Source organism: Vidua chalybeata, chromosome 12 (assembly GCF_026979565.1).
Source record: "Vidua chalybeata isolate OUT-0048 chromosome 12, bVidCha1 merged haplotype, whole genome shotgun sequence".
Lineage (NCBI taxonomy): Eukaryota > Metazoa > Chordata > Aves > Passeriformes > Viduidae > Vidua > Vidua chalybeata.
Genome location: NC_071541.1, coordinates 16,669,214 through 16,689,069, shown reverse-complemented (window position 1 = coordinate 16,689,069; position 19,856 = coordinate 16,669,214). Strand labels below are relative to the sequence as shown.

The 19,856-nt window shown below is 41.6% G+C and overlaps 1 protein-coding gene across 1 annotated transcript in view; it reads right to left on the bottom strand.

The window, feature by feature from the left end:
- Window positions 1–19,651, bottom strand: part of DOCK3 (dedicator of cytokinesis 3) — a 184,866-nt gene extending 165,215 nt beyond the window's left edge. Inside the window, exons 1-2 of the mRNA XM_053953429.1 lie at window positions 19,567–19,651; window positions 249–332 (exon numbers count right to left, since the gene is read on the bottom strand). Coding sequence (XP_053809404.1) covers window positions 249–332; window positions 19,567–19,603 — 121 coding nt within the window. The 5' untranslated portion in view covers window positions 19,604–19,651. The remainder of the gene's footprint in view (window positions 1–248; window positions 333–19,566) is intronic.
- Window positions 19,652–19,856: the final 205 nt, after the last annotated feature.

Below are 19,856 nucleotides of genomic sequence, written 5' to 3'. Positions count from 1 at the left end.
ACAATCAGGTCAGGGTTCAAGATTTTCTGGACAGATGGTTAACTTCAAACACACTGACCCCCTATCAGACTGGATTAGTGCCAAGAGCATTCAGCCTCTCCTACGGAAAGTGGGTCAGAGTAGGTTTTATTCAAGTGCTTTGATTTGATGCATCATGATTTCCAAAGAACTTATTAAAATCTGCTAGATTAAGATATTGGTATATTCTTACATAGAAAATGGGGTTCCCTCTTGGACATTACACTTACCTTCACATTTCTCCAGGATCTGGACAGTTTCACCTAGTTCCAGGACCAAGCCTTGCGGAACAGTTCCTCGGAAGCTGCATATCACTGGAGGGTGGGGAAAAAGAGAGAGAGACATATGAGGCTTGGATCTTTGTGTGAATTTTCTTCTAAGCATAGCCCTTTAGCTCACTCCCTGCATAAAAATAGCTCTTACATAGCTGCCCAGAAAACCTGTCAGCCAACTTTCCCTGATCAGGTGTGTTTATTCCAGCCCTTATCAGAAATTAAGCTCAACAACATCATAAAAGCTGAGCTTCTAAAAAGATTTTTAAATTAAGCAAGGCTTGTAATCACTTTAATCAGCAACCTATGATTTATATTGCATACAAAGATTTCCTTGTCTCACAATTCTTACTCTACTCCACAACCCATCAATGGAACAGGCTGCCCAGACTGCAGAGATTACAACAGGAAATCAACTCCAGCAATTACTTTTCTCCAAGTTGAAGCCATTTCAAATATCATCTGTGCATCTAATAGACTACAAAAATCCTGTAGTACCATAGATTATATTTAAGCAGACATACAAAAGAATCAATAAGAATCTGTACTTTTCATAAGCACTATCTAACATGATAACACATCTTACTTCTCCAGGTATCTTTAATTTTCATTAACCAGGGAAAATTAAGAACCCATCTTAATGTTTCAGAAAATATTAATACAATAAATAAAAATACTAAATAAAACTTGATTTTTAAAATAAGTTTTAAAAATTCACAGCGTATAATGTTATATTCTTCAGCTATATTTACCAAAATACAACAGGGACATGAACATGGGTAGTTCCCTCAAACATGAGATGTCAGAACAAAGGTGAATTGCATGGTATGGACCTACCTTCCTCCAAGCCCAGCATTAAACCCCCCCCCCCAGGCACAGATTTAATGCAAGCACTCCAGTACCTTGCTCCAGGTAAGCACACACTCAGGGGAGCTCCCCTGCACACCACCTACACGTCCCAGAGCATTACAAGTGGAATTCCAGTGGAATTCCAGGAGTTGAGACAGTGACCCCCAGTGGGCACCATCCTTTTCTCCAACCCAGGAGAACATTCAATGCCCTTGGAATGCAAACACTCCAGCTGTGGTCAAGATGTTCCCATGTGATGGAGGGACATTTCATGGAATATTCTGAGTTGGAAGGGACCCACGAGGATCACTGAGTCCAACTCAAGTGAATGGCCCATAGAGGGATCAAACCCACGGCCCTGGAGTTCCCAGCACCATGCTGCAACCAGCTGAGTCCAGCTCCTCCCTGAAGATCTTCCCATGCCAAAGCCATGAGTCCCTTCTGACTGCACATGAAGCAGACAGGATGAAGTCCAGGGGAAGAACACCATGGAACCCAAGACTCCCACCTGCACCATGTACCACAAGATAGGTCTCTTGAACCTTGAATTTGTAAGAAATAATGAGAAACACAGAGACAGAACTTCCACCAAAACAAAACTGCAGTTTAACCCTTTGCACACACTTCATAATGGGCAAGGAAAAGAAAAAACAAACTACACCCATCAGGCAAATACCCACATGAGGCCAATACAAGAAAGAGTGAAAAAATATCTAAAGGTAATTAAATGGCATCAAATGCTTGCATTTCCACAGTGAGACCCAATGTAGAATTTAATCCCAAGAGTTAAGAACTCAGAATTTCATCAACAAACCTAAACTGCTCTCTCAGCTCTTATGGCCCAGCAGAAGTCACCGTCAGTTAAATGAGGCTTTAAATTCTTGTTTACATCAGAGGCGGGAGAAGCACAACAACTGGCTCCAGACTGGAATCATGCAGACAGCATAATCCAACAAAACCTAAGCTCATCAGCATTCCAGACCCATTCTTCACCCATGAGGAAATCATAAATATGGATTTCAACCAAAGAAAAACTACTTAAAGCCTCACCCAAAGTGCAGGAACACTGACAACTGAAATGATGAACTGGCAGGACATAATCAACCCTCCAGTGGCTTTTCCTCTTTTTTTTCATTTTGGTATTTTTTTTTCCCTTCAGTATTTTAGATAGCTGGATCTTTTAAATACAGAAAATGTTTTCCTTTTTCTAATTTGCAATTTTACCAAATTAAGAACATACAAGTTGATTTGCAAAATACCACAAAGTCCTGTATTAAAATGTGATTTCTTTAGTTCAAACTAATAAAACCAGTAAAAAATTCATGTATGTCTCAAAAAGGGAAATTTCAAACACCTTGGGTAAAAAGGTACCTTTGAAAACACCAGAAAACAAAATGGAGAAGCATTAATACTGTAATAAGATATTCATTTATGAGAGTAATTTTAGATGTATTATTAATTTTAAGAATTAATATAGGCATGATAATATTAAAAGCCCATTTCTAGACCATTTTCATCTTTTCTGAACATGCCATGGATCTTGTGACAGAGACACCAGTCATGGGACATATGGGTGTTAGTGGTTGTAGACAATAGAAAAGGTAAATCATGGAGGAAAAACAACTCTACTGGTCTTACTCAGCCAAGCCCAACAAGTAACTCTGAAAAGTATTATTGCATGTTAACACTGCATTAGGTGCTCTGAATTAACAAACAGCAGCTGACTTCCTATGACAATTATTTACTGTATTAAAGCTACTGAATCAAGGATGGAGCTGGGACAGAAATTACCAGTTCTTTGGCCATCAAATATCTGCCTATTATGTAATAATACAGGTGAGTCTGGAATAAAAGCTAAAGGAAAGGTACCAGGAAAAGACAGTACAGGGGTGTTTTTCAATTGCTGATAGAATAATTTTTTAAAATATGGTCAGGAATGGTGACTTTAATATATTTAGTCTTACAGGAAGTAATTCTAGTAGATGTGTTAGTTTATAGATACAAGCTGTCCATTTTTAAAAGGTTCCTACTGGTCACACAAAGAACATCTGATACAAGGACTATACAATATGTAATCGGCTCTTTAGAATTCAGCGTGCTCTATTCACAAGATAAACAAAGCTCTTTTCTTAGGTCTACTTCACTCAAAAAAAGAAAAAATAAGCAAAAATCACAAAACAGAAATTAACTGATCCCATCAGCTCTAGATACAATCTTGGTGATCATACTCAATTAGAAAATTAATTCTCATACAAACGTAACACCCTCCCCCTTCATTCTCAATACAACAGTATGGAATCTAATTCCTTTTTTAATCATCAATAAATTATGTTAGTCTCTTCTGTTTGACATTTTTAATAATCAATCTGTAGAATCAGTGGATAGCAATATAGATATTATTGAAACAGTGGAAGCCAAATCTCAAGAGTAAATTATTTTCCAGCCACACTAAATCAAAGTCAGGAAAAATTAAATAATCCGAATAAACTGACCCAATAGACCAAACTGTCTTGCTGAACTGTGTAACAAGAACAAAATTTAACATTTCTGAAATAAAAAAAAAGGTAAAAACAACGCCTTATTATGACAGCATCACAGAAATTTAAGGCTCTTTTATAGTCTGATTTATTATTACAACAGTTACTTCCAAAAAAGTTATGGATGTTACTCATTTGTTAAGCTAAATATGCATTATGCAAGACAATCTTATTTATAAAGTCCCTTTTAGGTACACAGTTCTTCTTAGCAGCATTATTTGAAAAATATGATCACAAATATAAATGAGAAATACAGAGTAATTCAACTATTCTGAAAAAAACCATTTACAGAGAGAACTCTGACAACTGATTTCTTTCCTTTCCACAGAGAAATTCTTTACCCAACATGATCATCTACAAACTGTCCATCAATCCATAAGCTTCCATCATTTCTTACAAGATCCATGTCCTCGGTCACCAGAACACACAAGTAACACATCACCAAAACAGGCACAAAGCAAAGCTTTTACCCACCAGTTTACAGGTCTGACTGATCCCTCTTGGATTCCAGGACACACTGCTGAAATATTTAATATCCATTTCTGGATATGAAGCCCCTTGCCATCATTCAGGTCTATGAGGAGGTCGTAGCTCCCCTCACAAAGTCATTTCAGCCAGCAGTTAATGCTAACATTTGCTGAAGAGGAAAGCTTTGAAAAAGCACCACATGCCATGTGATACAGGAATTATCTCCAAGACTGAAGTCCCTTATCTGTGGTACTCAAACTGGACCACAGTGAAGGAAATCCTTCCCTCTTCACCTCTGGAATTTATCGGTAAGAAAGGCACAGACCAGCTCACACAGCCAGTGACCCTCATGCTGTACCAGAACATATGAAGGAATTGTGGGGTACAATATATAAGAACAGATGGCGTTGGAATAATGGTTTCAAAAGTCCAGGATCCAGGAGATGACAGATTTTTCCTTGCCCATAGATATGCCCTGACACAGTATAATATAAACAGCTGCATTGCAAGTCACCATCAAAAGATAAACACGACCTCTTAAGCCAATGCATCTCTGTGCACCTCTGATTTCTCCTGTGCTCCACCTAAAGCAGCTCCTTGCTATATTAACAAAGAAGATCCAATTGATACAATTGAAGAGGTTTTACAAACTATGTTCTCAAACAGCCCCTGTCAATAGCTCTTGAAAAAACTGCACTCGGCTGTGATAAAGTGGGAAGGTGTTTGCATAGATAAATAATCAGCAAAGTGATGTGAAATAAAAGAGCCATTTCCCATAGTGAGGACAGATTGACTAGCAAGCTCTGAGGGGGTCTCTGTTGGAATCTTTCCTGTTTCAAGTATTCTTAAATAATCCAAAAAAGCTCATCGTTTAGAAAAGCCACAAAGTTTCTAAGGCCACTCAGGCTATTCAGAGTAATAAAGAGCTATAAATGGACCCAAGCTCCACAAGCAGAACTGGCAGATGAGCAGTGTTCTGTTCACTTGAGTGGCATCCATGAGGGATGAACAGTCCTCACCTCACACACAAAATCATTATCTCCCTTGCTAGTGCCACACTGAGTGGAACCCTGGAATGTCACAGACCTTTACCATAAGACTCAGTGCTCAGCCTCTGTCAGAGCCCACCCCACATCACACAGAAGATTGTCTTGGGGAAAAAGGGAAGATACCATTACCCACAGTACTGCATAAAATTCCCAATGAACCCCATGTTCCAGTTTTCCCTTTTGTCAAAAAGGACTGTACAGCATAAGAACAGATAGAAAGAAGTGAGAGAGAACATAACAAGGACTGAATAAGGACTTTCATGTGAATGATTATTAACCAAGATGGGACTTCTGTACCAGGAAGGCTGAAAGGGTGGAGAGGGGATGACTGACAGAAGGTGCACAGGTAACCATTGCTGTTCACCTCTTCCAGTTCAAAAAGCAGAGCAGTGTCAAATGAAGCAGCAGAATTCAGAACTTAATTAAAGTACTTCTCCACACAGTGCACAAACTGTGAAACTCCTCATGAGATCCTGTGGGTGACAGCAATTAAATAATCACTCAAGCTCCAAAGCCAAGAGGACCAATCTAGGGATGTGTCCCACCCTCGGCTCTGCAAGGCCCTGTCCCAGGAAGCACCGGAGCTGGGGAGAGCTCCAGCGCTGACTGCGGCCACAGCAGGACACCGGGCAGGGGATGGGGCTGGGATTATCAAGGAGTCACCGCCTGAGTTTCTGCTGTCCTGTGCCAGCGACTGCTCTGGGAGCTCATCTGAACACCAGGATGGCAAAGAGGAGAGCACAACTCAGAGAAATGCTGAATCAGATTTCACCTGTGTCATTGTTACTTTCTGCTGCCAGGCACAGAGGTGGTTTCATTTTTGCAGTGATATATTTTAAAATGTATCTTGCTCTTACAATTCTTTCCAATTCAGATTCCTGTGTCCCAACCTCCCCACCAGTCTCATCTGGGCTGCCACTGATCATTTCTCTTCTCAAATGGATGTCAATGCCCTGATAACCACAGTGATAGAAATGTGTCACATTTGTCATCAACAGTGGGAAATGCCAGAGAACTACCCAGCCCAACACATCCAGCTGCTCATTCCCTTGAAACATCTTTTTTTCCTTAGCATTTACTCAAAGTTATGCAATGAACTGACAGGACTATATGCCTTTTCATGTACTTACTTATTTCTTTAACCTATTTCTACACATTTCACTGAAGACTACAAAAATATTTTGATCTTGCATAATGTTCTATTTACAGTACATAATATCAGTTCAGTTCATGAGTAATTTTGTTTATTTTCATAAAGGAACAGAGCCCTTTCTCTCCTCAGTGTCCAGGATGTAACAATGAAAATCAGAAGAACTTATTTGAGGGCTGAGAAACAAAATCGGTTCAAGAGCTTTCCATGTTTACATTGTTTCTCTTTCCTTCTCCAAATCTAAACTATGTGTCTCTAAATCATTAAATCAGGCTTTTAAAAATTATTATTTATTTCCCAAGTTTTCACACTCACAATAGAAAACATTAACACTGGAAGAGATCCAATATGCTAAACCACATTTTGATTTTTCTTTATCAAAAGATGTTGGTAATGCCATGATTTAATGTACTCTATGGGTTAATTTGGGGGGAAAAATTATCATTTCATGAATTTTCAACATTTACAAAAGATAGATCCTGGACTTCATGGCAGTTTTTTCCAGTTCTCAACTCATTGTTAATATTATCTGCCTTATTAAAATTCTGGTAGCTTGCAATATTTTTAGATGACACTTGCAGAACAAGTGTTTCAGGTTAAAGTATGTCATTTAATTTTTATAAAAAATTACTGAGTGTACTACACTCAGCTTGCAGTTATTCAGATTATGCACTGACCATCGTCAGTAGACCTTCAACTAAACCCATTTCAGGAGGAATGGCAGGGAGAAGACACGGGGGAGGCACAGCTGCAACTGTATTGCTCCATATCCAAAATACCTTGACAAGGCAATCACACCGAGCAGACACTGAATTGTGTTCTGTGCTACAAACGTCAAAGTTCTCAAGCTCTCTGACAGTGTAATTTATGTTTTATAACACATACGCATGTTTTAAACTCACACCTCTACCACACCAGTTAAGAATCTGGAGTATGTGTTTACTTAGGGTAAACACAAACCCTGAAATTTCACAGTCCTGATACAGCATTTTGTATTCAACTACTACTCATTGTCACCAGTTAACACAGAACACAAGTCAGTCCCTGAGCTTAAGATTGATTTAGACTGATTAGTATTAAAGACTGAATTAAATACTAGATCAATATTAAATTATCTAGTATTTAATAGTTAAGAAAATAATGTAATTACTCCAAAGTGATAAACTAATATTATATGCATGTATCTTTCCCTAAAATAATTTTTCCAATTAATCCAGCTAATAACAGTGTCTAGTATGACACAATATATGCTAGGTTTAAGAGCTGAATAAGATAAAGTTTATTTTCTTCCCTATAATACCCAGATGATAATAAAGGCTCCATGCAACCCAAAAGTCACCAGGTGAGACCAAAGATGGCTCTAAATCCAACATCTTTTCCCTAGCAGAGGTTAAAACAAGGAGGGGAAGGAAGGGTATTAGAACAAGGCAAGGATGTGGCTTCCTCCAACTTGAGACATCTGTGGACTGGGCCTTCCTAAAAGAAGGTTTTTATTTGTATTAATTTTATATATGTATTTAGTAGCGTTTTCTATAAATTTTCTTCTATGGAGCCACCCAAATGTTGTGGAACCACATCAACTTTTAACAGCCCCATCAGCCCAGAACTCCACACAACTCTTCCATCACACAGAAATGGGGGTTCACTTGTTTGGCTCCTGTGTCACCAACACTCTCAGGAATTGTATTAAATGAGGGAACCAACAATTTTTACTCCATGGTATTTGTGTTTTGAGAATTTTCTAAACTACCTTTGCTTAATAATGTATTTTCCAAGAAGAGCAGATGTGGAGTTTTTTGTATTTAGGGATGACAGAGGGAACAGTCTCCAGGCTAGGGCAGGATGACCAGGCAGGAAAACCAGAATTGACACAAATTATCTCACAGAGGACAAGAGAGAGGCGAGATTTAGCTTTACCTTTCTGTGAGGCAACAGTGTTGCACAACCACGCCTACGGGCAGCACTGAATTAATACTTCCCAAACCTCCCCGTAACTTCCAGTCTGAGCCTCTCTCAGAACCACAAACCTTTTCCCAGCAAAAAGGAGTAGTTCTTGAACACAGAAAATTGTGGGTTTAATAATTTAAAATAACAAGATGTAGTTTATGATGAAAAAATCCTTTCATATTTTTATCACAAAAATAAAGGCCAATATGATTAATTTTTTCCTTTGTGGAACTGCTTGATTAAACCTGGCAGCTTCATAGATTGCAAAGTTATAGTCTGATAATATTTGACAAGGGAGCAGAACCATGAGAAAATGAAAAGAAAAATATTTCCATTTTATTCTACAAATACCTACAATAATGCTTTCACCCTCACAATACACCTTCCAAGTATTTAAATGATTAATTGTGAGTGAGGGTTTCAATTATTTGCCAGAAATTAATCTGAGACTTGCAGATTTATTTGCAAGTCCAGGCCTCATTCAGTCAGTATGTTCAGAAAGAATACAGGGAACAGACCACAGGTCCAGCACTTCTAAAACATTCCTCTGTTTAAGCAAGATGACCACATGAATCATTTAGATATGGAAGAGAGGATATATCCAATTACACCTTAAAAACCCAAATAAAAGATGAAGTTTTTGCAGAAGGGGCATTTCTTGCAGAGTGTACTGGTACACATGACACAGAACAGGACTCTAATCCGATTGGAATTGCCAGGCACTAATGTAATACACACACACAAAAAAGATTATCAAAAGCTGATTAAAAGCCATCCAAACATTACAATCGAAGAGTACAGATTAAACAAAAGACATGATTTAGAAGAGGGCTAAATTTTTTTTGACCTTATTAATGGCCTTTATGAACTTTTATGCCAAATCTCAATGAAGAAGAATATACTTCAGAACTGAAAGCAAGGCATTACACTTTGGGTTCTGTGTATTGCCAAAATTACAGTACAATTAAGTGAAGGTATTTCAGGCTGCTCGGGGAGCAGTGGCAGTTGCTAGGCAGCATCTGCTCCTGTCAGAGATGCTTCTTTCTTTGTGCAGTACAGAACCTCAGCCAGGAATACTGCCACCAATGGATTATTCCAAGGCAGCTTACTGCCATCACATGGCATCTGCAAAGTGCTCACTCGCTGCCTAGCAACACCGCCTCTTTCTACTGAGTCATACCAGCACCAGGACAATATTCCTGCAAAAAAAGAAACAGATGCCTGAGAAGAAAGGTGATCATTCAGTAGCAGAGCAAAGGATTGCAAGCATCCTTCCCCTGCCCTCCAAGACAAAAATAGAGATTGGGCTCAAAAATCATGAGCTGTTTAAAATAGTTTTGCACATCCTGGTGGCAGGAGGTGGGAGAAAAGTAATGGACCAAAAGCCCACAGTGTTGTCCACTGCCTTAGCTGTGCTAAGGAACTGGTCTTGAGCTCCCAGCTTTGCAAGGATCTATCCTGTTACTTCATCCTCTTCCCGTCACTCTATTCCATCAATTCATTCACCCATACATCATTCCCTCTATGCAGGAAGCAAATGCAGCAGGCTTTTTCTCCCTTTTAAAGAGAGGCAAAGGCTGTTTCAGTTTCTGAAACCTTCTCCTCTTTCCAATACGCAGCTGGCAAAGAGAACACTGAGCACACCCTGCCCAGAGAGGTGAGGAGCTGCTCTGCACTGCTGCGTTCCACACACTGCAAACGTGAGCCTGTTGAACACGTAACTGTTCAACACCAGGAAACAAGGTAAGAAACCAATCAAGTTTTGACTCTCCTGGAGGGTGGAGATTGCACCACCTCTCCAGGCACCCTGCTCCAGGGCTTTCCCACATGCACTGTGGGAATCACTGTCCCTGACTGGAATTTGCTCCTCCTTTCACCCTGCAGCTCTGAGAAGTGCCTGGCCCTGTCTTCTCTGTACCTCCCTAGACAGCAGCTATCCATGAGCCAACCTTTTCCTATGCTCTACTTCCCAGGTTGTACCACCCTGGATCCTACAGACCTTCCTCTCTCTCCCCTGTGATCCCATCTCCTCACCTCACCCCTCATACTGCAAGGTGCAGCCCCAGAGCAACTAAAGGAGGAAAAGACCATTTCCATCACCATGCTGGTGCCCAGGAACACAGCCAGGGACATGGCTGCCTACAGGAGAACACCACTGGCTCATGTTCACACCTGCAAAACCTCAGGGATCACCCCACAGCAGCTTCCAGCCTGTTCCATTTTGCACAGGCCACAGCATGAGACTTTCAGACCTCCCGTCTATCTGTTAAATAAGTTCTTAACACAATAAAGCTACCTGGCCATTTATGGTCAGTTTGCACATTTTCAGTGAGCAGCAGGAAGGGAAGGATAGGGCAGATTTATAAAAGTATATTTACCAGCATATAGCTCATGCATTTTAGCTGAAAACTCTATAAATAGAGGTAGCCTATACTGGCTGTCACACAAGAACTTTGCTGAAGACATCTATGAAACCTATCAATCCACCCATAAGAACTTTGACTTTTTTGGTTTGCAACTAAAATACAAAAAAAGAAAAAAAGCATTTGACTGACAAAATTGAAGATGCTTTCTTTTCATGATTTTTAACTCTTCCAATCTTGACTGAAGCAAATGTGCATTATTTAATGCTATCAGCATCATCTGAAATGTTGAGGAAATCCTCCTTTTCTCTCTTTGTGTCCTCCACCCAGGTTTATTATTATTACTATTTATGTTATTCTTTGTTTTTATTTAATAAACTCTTTTTTCCCCCTATTAAAAGGAGAATATGGTCTTCTGCCAGAAATATAATCACTCCAGAAGTGGGGGAGAAAAAGCCAAAACAAAACCAAACGAAACAAACCCAACAACATCAGTAGTTGCACTTTGGGGCCTTGCTGTGATGAAGAAAGAGAGAGAAGCCTATTTTCTACCTCTTCTGCCCCAGAGTCCAAAGAGAAGCTGCTTCTACAAGACCAGTGCTTGAAACTCAAACTTCCTTGGCATAAACCCCTTGGGCCACAGAGGTTACCAAACACTTTCCTTTTAAAAAGAAAAACAAGTGGCTCCTCCCCTCAGATCAGTGCACTGGGAGGGCTGAGCTGGAGCAGCAGGCAGGAGGATGGGTGATGGATGGAGGATGGAGGGGTGGATGGGTGCAGATCACTGTGCACTGCCAGGGGAGCTTCCCCAGCAGGCAGGCTTCCAGGGGATGCTCTGCACACACAGCAGGGCCAAGCACAGCAGTGCCAGGACCTTTCCAGGTCCCAGGACAGCTCCTCCCACTCTAACAAGTCCCTGCTGGAGGAATGGCCTCACAGTATCACCATTAAACAGAGGCACAAGCATGGAGAGGATTCCCCTCATCGCTCATCACGGCAGGCCCACAGGTAGTGTCCAGCTCCATTCTGTACAGCAACAGCAGATGTCAGGGCAAGATTATGTCACAAAAATATTCATCCTTCTCTAACAGGTCCAGCAGAACCATACTGTTGTATCTATGGTTTATCAAAATTCAGGTCACCAATCATTCAGATTGTGAGCATTTAGAGAGAGAAACAAAACACAAAAATGCACCAAAGTTCAAACTACAGTTTTCAGTAACCCTTTTTTCCAGTAATTCATATATTTTTGGATTACTTGTCCCACTCTGGCTGAGACTTTCTCAGCTGAGCCTGCACTCTCTGTCCATGTAACACAGCCACACATACACAAAGCAGTGCCTAGGTGCAGTGGGCAGCTTTCTGCAGACACTTCCACAGGCATTTTTCTCCACAAAGGAAGAGGTGGGTGAAACAGAAACACCTCCTCCTATCTCCCCACATCCAGACTCAGTTACTGGAAACAGACAGTAGGGAGTATCCAGCACTGTCTGAGATATTCTCCTATGAAAGGCTCTCTGCTCCCTTCACCACTTATTTGGGCAGCCCACCCAGCACCCCCCCCAGCAAGGAAAGGACCATGTGCACTGACACCCAAACAGTCACATATTGCTTGCAACTGCCTTCTATTTAACAATTCTGGGTTTCTTTGACATGAGTTCGAGGGTTCCTTTATCAGGTTCAGAATACTAAAAGTGCAGGTACCCATAAACATCTTGTTCACAAACATTTTGAGAGGGAAGAAGGGCCCTGCTGCTCAAAAACACAACCACAAGAGGTTTCCAGAACAGTGAGGCACCTGCCAAAGCACTCTGTGCTACACTCTGGCACCCTGGGTAGCTCAGGGACTTACATTCAACAGAAAGAAAATAAAATAATTCACCACTCCATCAACTGCCTACTGCCAACACTAAAAGCATTTAGTGCCCAAGCTTCCTTGCACTGAAATAAAAATAAAGGTTTGTCTAGATGTTTCAGAGAACACCAGCTTACCTCTGAAAGCACAAAGGCCTGCTTTTAATCACCAAGAGTTAGCTGGCACCACTTGTCATAAGCTTTTCTTAAGGCTTAATATCCAGAAAGACTCAAGAAAAGAAAAAGTAGTTAAAAGCTGAAGAGGGATGGAGGGAAGTCTTATCCTTGGAATAAGTAATCACCTCACAACTGCACTGGAAAGCACTCAGTCTGCTCAAAGCCTCAGTTCCCTGCCTTCCAAATATAGTCCCTAAGTCTGGACTAAGGACTTATTGTTTGAACAAAACTAAAACATGTCTAAGAGGAAGGAATTATGGCCAAAAAAAACTTCAGAGATGTTTCTTCAGAGATCCTTTCAGGATCTCAGAAGACCTCACGAAGTTCATTTTGACATGGAAAAACTTGAACAGAGGTTTGATTTTAACATCAGGCACTTGAGTGAGATATTTTGTATTTGCTTTGAGGTTCAGTGAGCAGACAGATTTGAAACAGAACAAAGGGAGAAATGTTGTGAGATTGAGGTTGATTCATAACTTAAAAACAATCAGTGGAAAGACCACTGTCAATCACAACTGGTTTTGGACCGAGATCCCATGGTATGCTTCCTTTGGCCTCTTCCTAAGTGCATAGCTCAGCTGAGAGAAGAACACAACAAACTTAGTAACCACACTAATTAAAAAAAATTTCTCTGGAGAAGGAGGGAAAAGTTGCATCAGTATCTTCAAGAGCTCAATAATTTTCCACAGACTTCCTGTTCTTTGGTGTTTTCACACCCACATCTGAAAAGTGCTCCCATTTCTCAAGAGAACAAATCTATGGAATACATATGGCCACCAATAACACCAGTTGTTGGACCCATCAGGCAGTTACAGCTCTTCTGTGTGAGAACCATTTCCAAATAACTGTTTAATGTGTTAATCAGAAAAGCTTGTCTATCTACATGTCACTGTGCATATGAACACAGAAAACTTCCTCATACCCAATTATCCCCCTCTTGTGGGTTATGAAATGCCAGCAAATACATGGTAGAGAATTTTATAATTACAAGTTCTGGTAATAGTTCTTGCATGTTTCCCTGATGTCTGCATTGGAGTCTGACTTGCTAAGGGCGGAATTGCTGCAAAAAAGGCTTTGCAAGGGTAGTGGGACTCAATTCCAGCTGAGCTATGCCACTGACTGTGCCCTAACAAAGTTGCTTTCAAAGGACTAATAAAAAGTTATCCTTCCTCTATTCCCACATACAGCTGCAAACCACAACCTGCACCATCACCCCATACTCACACACCAACTTTCTACCCCCTAAGTGGTTCAAAAGAGAAATTATTTTAAATTTCCTCACTAATTTCACTCTGAACACTTGAACAGTGAATTTAAACCCAAAGCACACAAGAAACACCTGATAGAACCTGATTAACCTTTTTTTTCCCAGCAAGTCAGAAGCTTTTAATCTGTACTACTATGCACAGAAATTCCAGTTTCAAGTCCTTCCCCACCCAGTCCTGTTTCCATTAAACATGCAGGAAAAGTTGTCCAAGTTTGCCGACTCACATCACCAAATGTCTCTTGTTACTGGATGTATTGTTAGGTGAGGACAGAAAGCCTGAACACCAAAATATTTCCACGCTTAGAAAATAATTCTAAAACCAAAATCCCTTCTGCACTGGGCATAAGCTCAGGGAGGAAGTGCTTTTGCCCCCACTCTATTGGCCAGTGGCTGAAGTCCTGCAGGTTTTAACTGAATACCTAATACAGCAAAATAACAAAGAAATGGAGAAAACTGCTCTAAACCCCATCAAATAACCTAAACTTAAACCCCATATTGCACTGCTATCACTTCTTACTCCAGGATCACCCCACATTCCTATACAAACCACGCAATGAACTGTCAAACATACAAATCTCACTTCTTGCCTTTGTGAGCAATTTGTTTCTCAACTTCATTCCTCCTGTATTTAGAAAGTTTTGGCTAATTTCTACAGCAAATGCATTTGTGGACAACTGGTATTTAGATAATCTCAAAGGAGACAGGTCAATTCTCATCCAGTTCTGCAAATGAGCTCTTCATGAGAGCTGGTCTAACCACATTGTCTTTGGCTTAGTCTTTTCTGGGACAGACAAGCCAAAATATATTAATCTCTTGCCACAAAACAGGACATTTAATCTCCAAGTTCTATCAGCACCCACAGAATTCCAGATTTACCCTCCTCTGGAGCTGAAGTTGCCCACCACATTTAATGACACTTCAGTAACCTCTCCTCTCTATATGATAGTATCCCATCAGATGCATCTTGGGAGCTGCTCTTTTCCAGAGACATTTCAAGGTGTGATTCATTTCCCATCCAGTTAAATAACACATATACATTTCCTTTATGATCCCTGACTGACAAATTCCTTTGCTCATTCTTAAGGCCCACAGGTAAAAAAAAAAAAAAAGGCCCTTAGGAGTAAAGTACTGAACAGAAATTACTCCAATCCCTGGATCATCCCATTTTCCTGAGCAAGTCCCCAGGTACCAGCACCACTTCCCAAAGCAATGGAGCACAGAAGGTTTCAAAGTGAATCCCTGCACGTAGCTTTGGTTCCAAGACAGATCCCTAAAGAATTTCCTTAGTCACCTCCCTCCTGCTGCCAGACAATTACATCCCCTGGCACAGGGACACAGGAGAGAAAATGAAATATAACCTATGTCCTTAACACAGTGCTTGATGCAAGGATTGATATTGCTTTCCATATAAACAATGGACATTTTCCTAATTTGGGAGAGGGACTTTTCTCTACCTCTCTGTAACTTTTCATTTTTAAACCTGTAACAAACCACTCCAGTGAGCAAGTGAAACCACAGTGCCACTCACAGCCCCCTTCAGCAGCTGCCTCTTGTGTGAACAGCTAAGGCAAGGTCTTGTGCCAAAAGCCCTGAGGAAGGAAGGAAGACTTTTCTAAGTTCTGCAGTCCTGTTTTGATGAGCATAAATATGAACTGGAAGTGTGCAAGCCAAGGTTTAGTGACAAGGGGGAAAAAAATAAAATCAAATACTGATCAAAAAGCTGCAGTACAAAACCATAACTAGGACATTGTGATGTTCCATCCCTTCTTAGTAAGAACAAGGGAAAGTTTAGTTGTATGTATTTGTGCTTATGAATTTATTTTTCATTGTTACCAAGTAAGCAGTGAAAATAAAGATTTAAAAAGCATTTTTAAATAAAACAACAGATTTCAACCCTAATTCTTTGAATAAACTAAGAACAGATTCTGTTGATGCAGGCAGGTGCTTCTTCTCCTCTGTGACTTAATACACACATATTTAATATGGTCAGCCATACAAAGTGGCTTGTTGATACAGCATCAATTACATTAAAAAACCCAACCAAAAAAAAACCAAAAAAAAACCAACAAAAAAAACCAAACCAAACAAAAAAAAAAAAAAACAAAAAACAAACCAAAAAAAACCCCACACTTTCCTGAGAGCCACCTATATGTGCTCCTTGCACAAAAATAAAAGAGCAAAAACTGCCAGCCTAATGAAATAATCAGCTCTTACACAGTAGCCAAATGTTGTTTACTAAAGAGTTCTATTTAACTTTTTCTTTTAATACATTAATATTTAATACTTGCTTTTCAAGACTAAAGTAACTAATCAGATCACTTTAATAAATATTTTCTTAGAGACAGAGACTGCTCTAAAAATACTAAAACACTAGAGGGCTAGAGAGCATTACCTTCAATAATCCATTCAGAATTCTTATTAATTGTGTTCATAACTGGCCATCTTAAGCACCTTTGGAAGAACTGTCTGCTTTACTTCAGCTAGTCTCAAGTTTTAAAAGTAGAGTTAAGATTAGAGGCACTGAATATAAGTATTTCTAAATAGAGGGGAATTACTCACAACAGCTACCAGGTAGTTGCTATAGCAGCTGAGAAATAAAATCAAGGAAGATCTTCAAGGTTGTTAGGAGAGTGTTTAGTTTATTTAGAAATATCCTGAGCAATCTTTTAATATCTTTGCTGCAGATGCATGCAGTGATTTGTATGAGAACTGGGCAATACAATGGCGTTCTACAACTGCAAGTGTGGAAAACTTCTCTTAATTGCAGGTAGGCACAGAGAACTCCAGAACTGGCCAAAAGGCACCAGCGTTCCCATCAGGAAATTTAACATTCTCCTGCAGCCAAGAGCCTGTGGCTGCACAGGAATATCTGCAGAGGGGCTCCAGCAAGGAGAGGAGAAATGCCTTTGATGCTCCCTAGAAGCCAGTGCAGAACACAAAGCCCTTCCATAGCAGGTGTTGAGAAGGGAATTAGTGTTTTCTAAAGGATCAGTTTCTATGAATTATCACCTTTGAACCAGCCACCCAGGTAAGGCAACAGAGCACAACTTACTTTCAACAAAGACAACAGCATCAGGATGAACCACTGTAAATGGTACTTTCCCTTTCCTTGGTCCACAAGAACAGCTATGTCTAGGGCCTGGATGTCCCGACCTTCCTTTCTGTTCCACCAGAAACCTCTTGGTGGTATTCCAGTTGCAGAAATAACTGATTTTTCTCCCACTACAGCTTACATCAACAGGGACAGAAAGTTTGTTGCCCAACTCAAAGGCAAATCTTAAAACTTTGCATGGTTTAGCAGGAGCACAGAGAAAACACGCAGTGGTTTTTTGGACAGAGATTCTCTAACCAAACCCAAACTACTAAAGCCCAAAGGCATAAGCTCAGAACAGTGACTCATGCCAAGAAGATTATTTTTGCACATTTTACTTGTGGAATCAGGATAATTTACACTGCTATTTCCCATCCCCCCCCTTTTTTTTTGCCAGTGCACCTCCCAGCAGCAAACCCTCAGGTCCACACTTTCTGCAGACTATTTGCTTCAAAATGCACAAAAATAACCCTTCCAGCCAGCAATGACAGATCTACTTTTGATATGCCACTCCTCACTTGTAGTAACTAAACTCCAGATATAAGCAGCATTTTTCACCTATTTTCTTTCTCTGGAGGATTATCAACAAATTTCAATTACAGGAAAAGTAATTAAAGCTACTCAAGAACAAAAAAAGCTTGCCTAGAGATCACCAAAACTTGCACAACTCAGCCGTTACCTCAGCCCTACCTACAGGTGTGTTGTTTGCAAAATAAAAATCCCTATCCTTAGAGGAATATTCTCCAGCCCAGGGAACATCATTGAAATCACACTTGTTTTCATTCACTGCTCTCCCTTCCACAAGCCTCTTTCAGGCTTGTTTACAACCTGACTGGAGATTTCCCAGCTTTTCTTTTCAAATATCTGTGTAAAAAAATTAGTTCACCTGTTTTTTTTGGATCAAGGTAAAACAAGGATTTTCTTATTTGAGCACATGGGCCAAACACAAAAACAAACACTGAATATCAAACCCTGCGACATGGCAAAGAAAAACAACTACAGAAACGTATGAAAAGCAACAAGATTTGGAAGATAGATAATTATTTTCTGAAGCATCCATTACAATTATAGCAGTCAGTTTCATCCTAGGGTAACAGAGGTGGCCTCTGCCCAGCAGATGAGGTATGAAAAAAAGTAAAGCATCAACTACATTAAAAAACCCCAGCAAAACAACAGCTTCGTATTCCTGCAGCATCCAGCTGGGATGTAACAGGGCTTGTTAACTTCATATACTCCCAGTGACCAACAGACACAGCAACACGATTGGAAGCAACGACTTCCAGGTGTTCTTTTCTGCCACTTGTTTATATTACCCTACACTAACAGGTTCTCATCTGATGCTGCATTTGATTTTGTTTTTAAACAGAAGTGATTTTCTTCATCTCTCTTTACTACGAAGACAAGTGGGATGCACTAAGCAAAATACTTGCTGTACAAGATGAAAAATTAACAAGAAATATTTTTTTATTATTAAATTAACAAAAAGCATTTTAACAAAGAGGCATCAAGGCTTCTAATTGCTCATGAGTTAATTGCCAAAATCCCACTTTAACAGTTCCGGTTAACAGATCATGTAGCAAATTTGTTGATACTATTTTAAATATTTTGTAGAAATCTATCATCACTACACACTGTGGAACTTAAAAATCAATACGCACAACTGATAACTATAAATTTAATGAGGCGTTTAAGTAACTTATCAGCGTAGCAGTAGCAGCCTTTATTATTGTAATACAAGTCAACAGTTAAAAAAAAATTAAATCGAAATGAGCAAAAGCGAAGTAAAAGAAATTCTGTATCTTCCACTTCATTAGATGTAACATTTCTGCTCTTATCAGGGATTTACACGCTAAAATAACAAACCAAAGCCGCCAACGGTGATGCCTCAGATTAGAGCAACCACGATGCCAGACGCCTATAAAGTCTGATTTAGCAAAACAACGAGAAACCAGCGCAGTCCGCACGCACAGCGGCCCCGCGGCCCCGCTCCCGGCCCGCCGCAGCCCCCGGCCCGGCCGCCCCCTCGTCCCCGCGGCCGGGCAGGTGCAGCACCGACGCCCCCTAAAGACACCGCGGCGGCGCCGGCCCCTTCCCAACTCCATCCACACACCGCCTCGCTCCGCAGATGGAAACGCAGGGAAAAGGGAACCGCGCGCTTAAGTAGATTAAGGGCTCAGCAACTCGTTTTCTGATTATTTGTGCGATCCCGACCCCAGCGCGGGCCCCCGAACTCCGCTCGTCTCTCGCTTCGCCGCGGCAGCGCTCGGGGAAATAACGCGAACCGAAGCGCACGCAGAGCACATCCAGCGGTGCGGGCAGGGCAGGGGAGGCAGCGCCGGGCAGCCCCCACAGCCCCGCGGGCAGCGCTGCCCCCATCCCGGCGCCGCCTGAGGGGCAGCGCCGCGACCACCGCCGGCCCCGGGGGAGGGGAACAGCCGCCCCCCCACACGCGCAGCACAGCCCCGGGGTCCGGCGGGGAGAGGCGGGGGTGCGCGGGGCGGGGGAGGGATGCGGCAGCACCTACCCACGCCGTATTTCTCCTCCTCGGTGGGACTCCACATGCTGCTGGATGGCTCGGCCGCGGCCGCCGGTCCCCGGGCAGAGCGCGGCGGGCGGGCGGGCGCCGCTCATCGAGCGGGGGCGGCTTCTCCTCCCCCCGCGCTCAGCGGGGGCGCCGCGCCGGCAGCCCCCGCCCCACGCTCCGGCCGGGGCTGCGCTCAGGGGTCGCTTCGCCGCTGCCGGGGGGCGGGGGGGAGGTCGCCCCCCGCCCGCCCGGGCGGTACCGGCCGCCGCGCCGCTCCCCTCTGCGGCCGC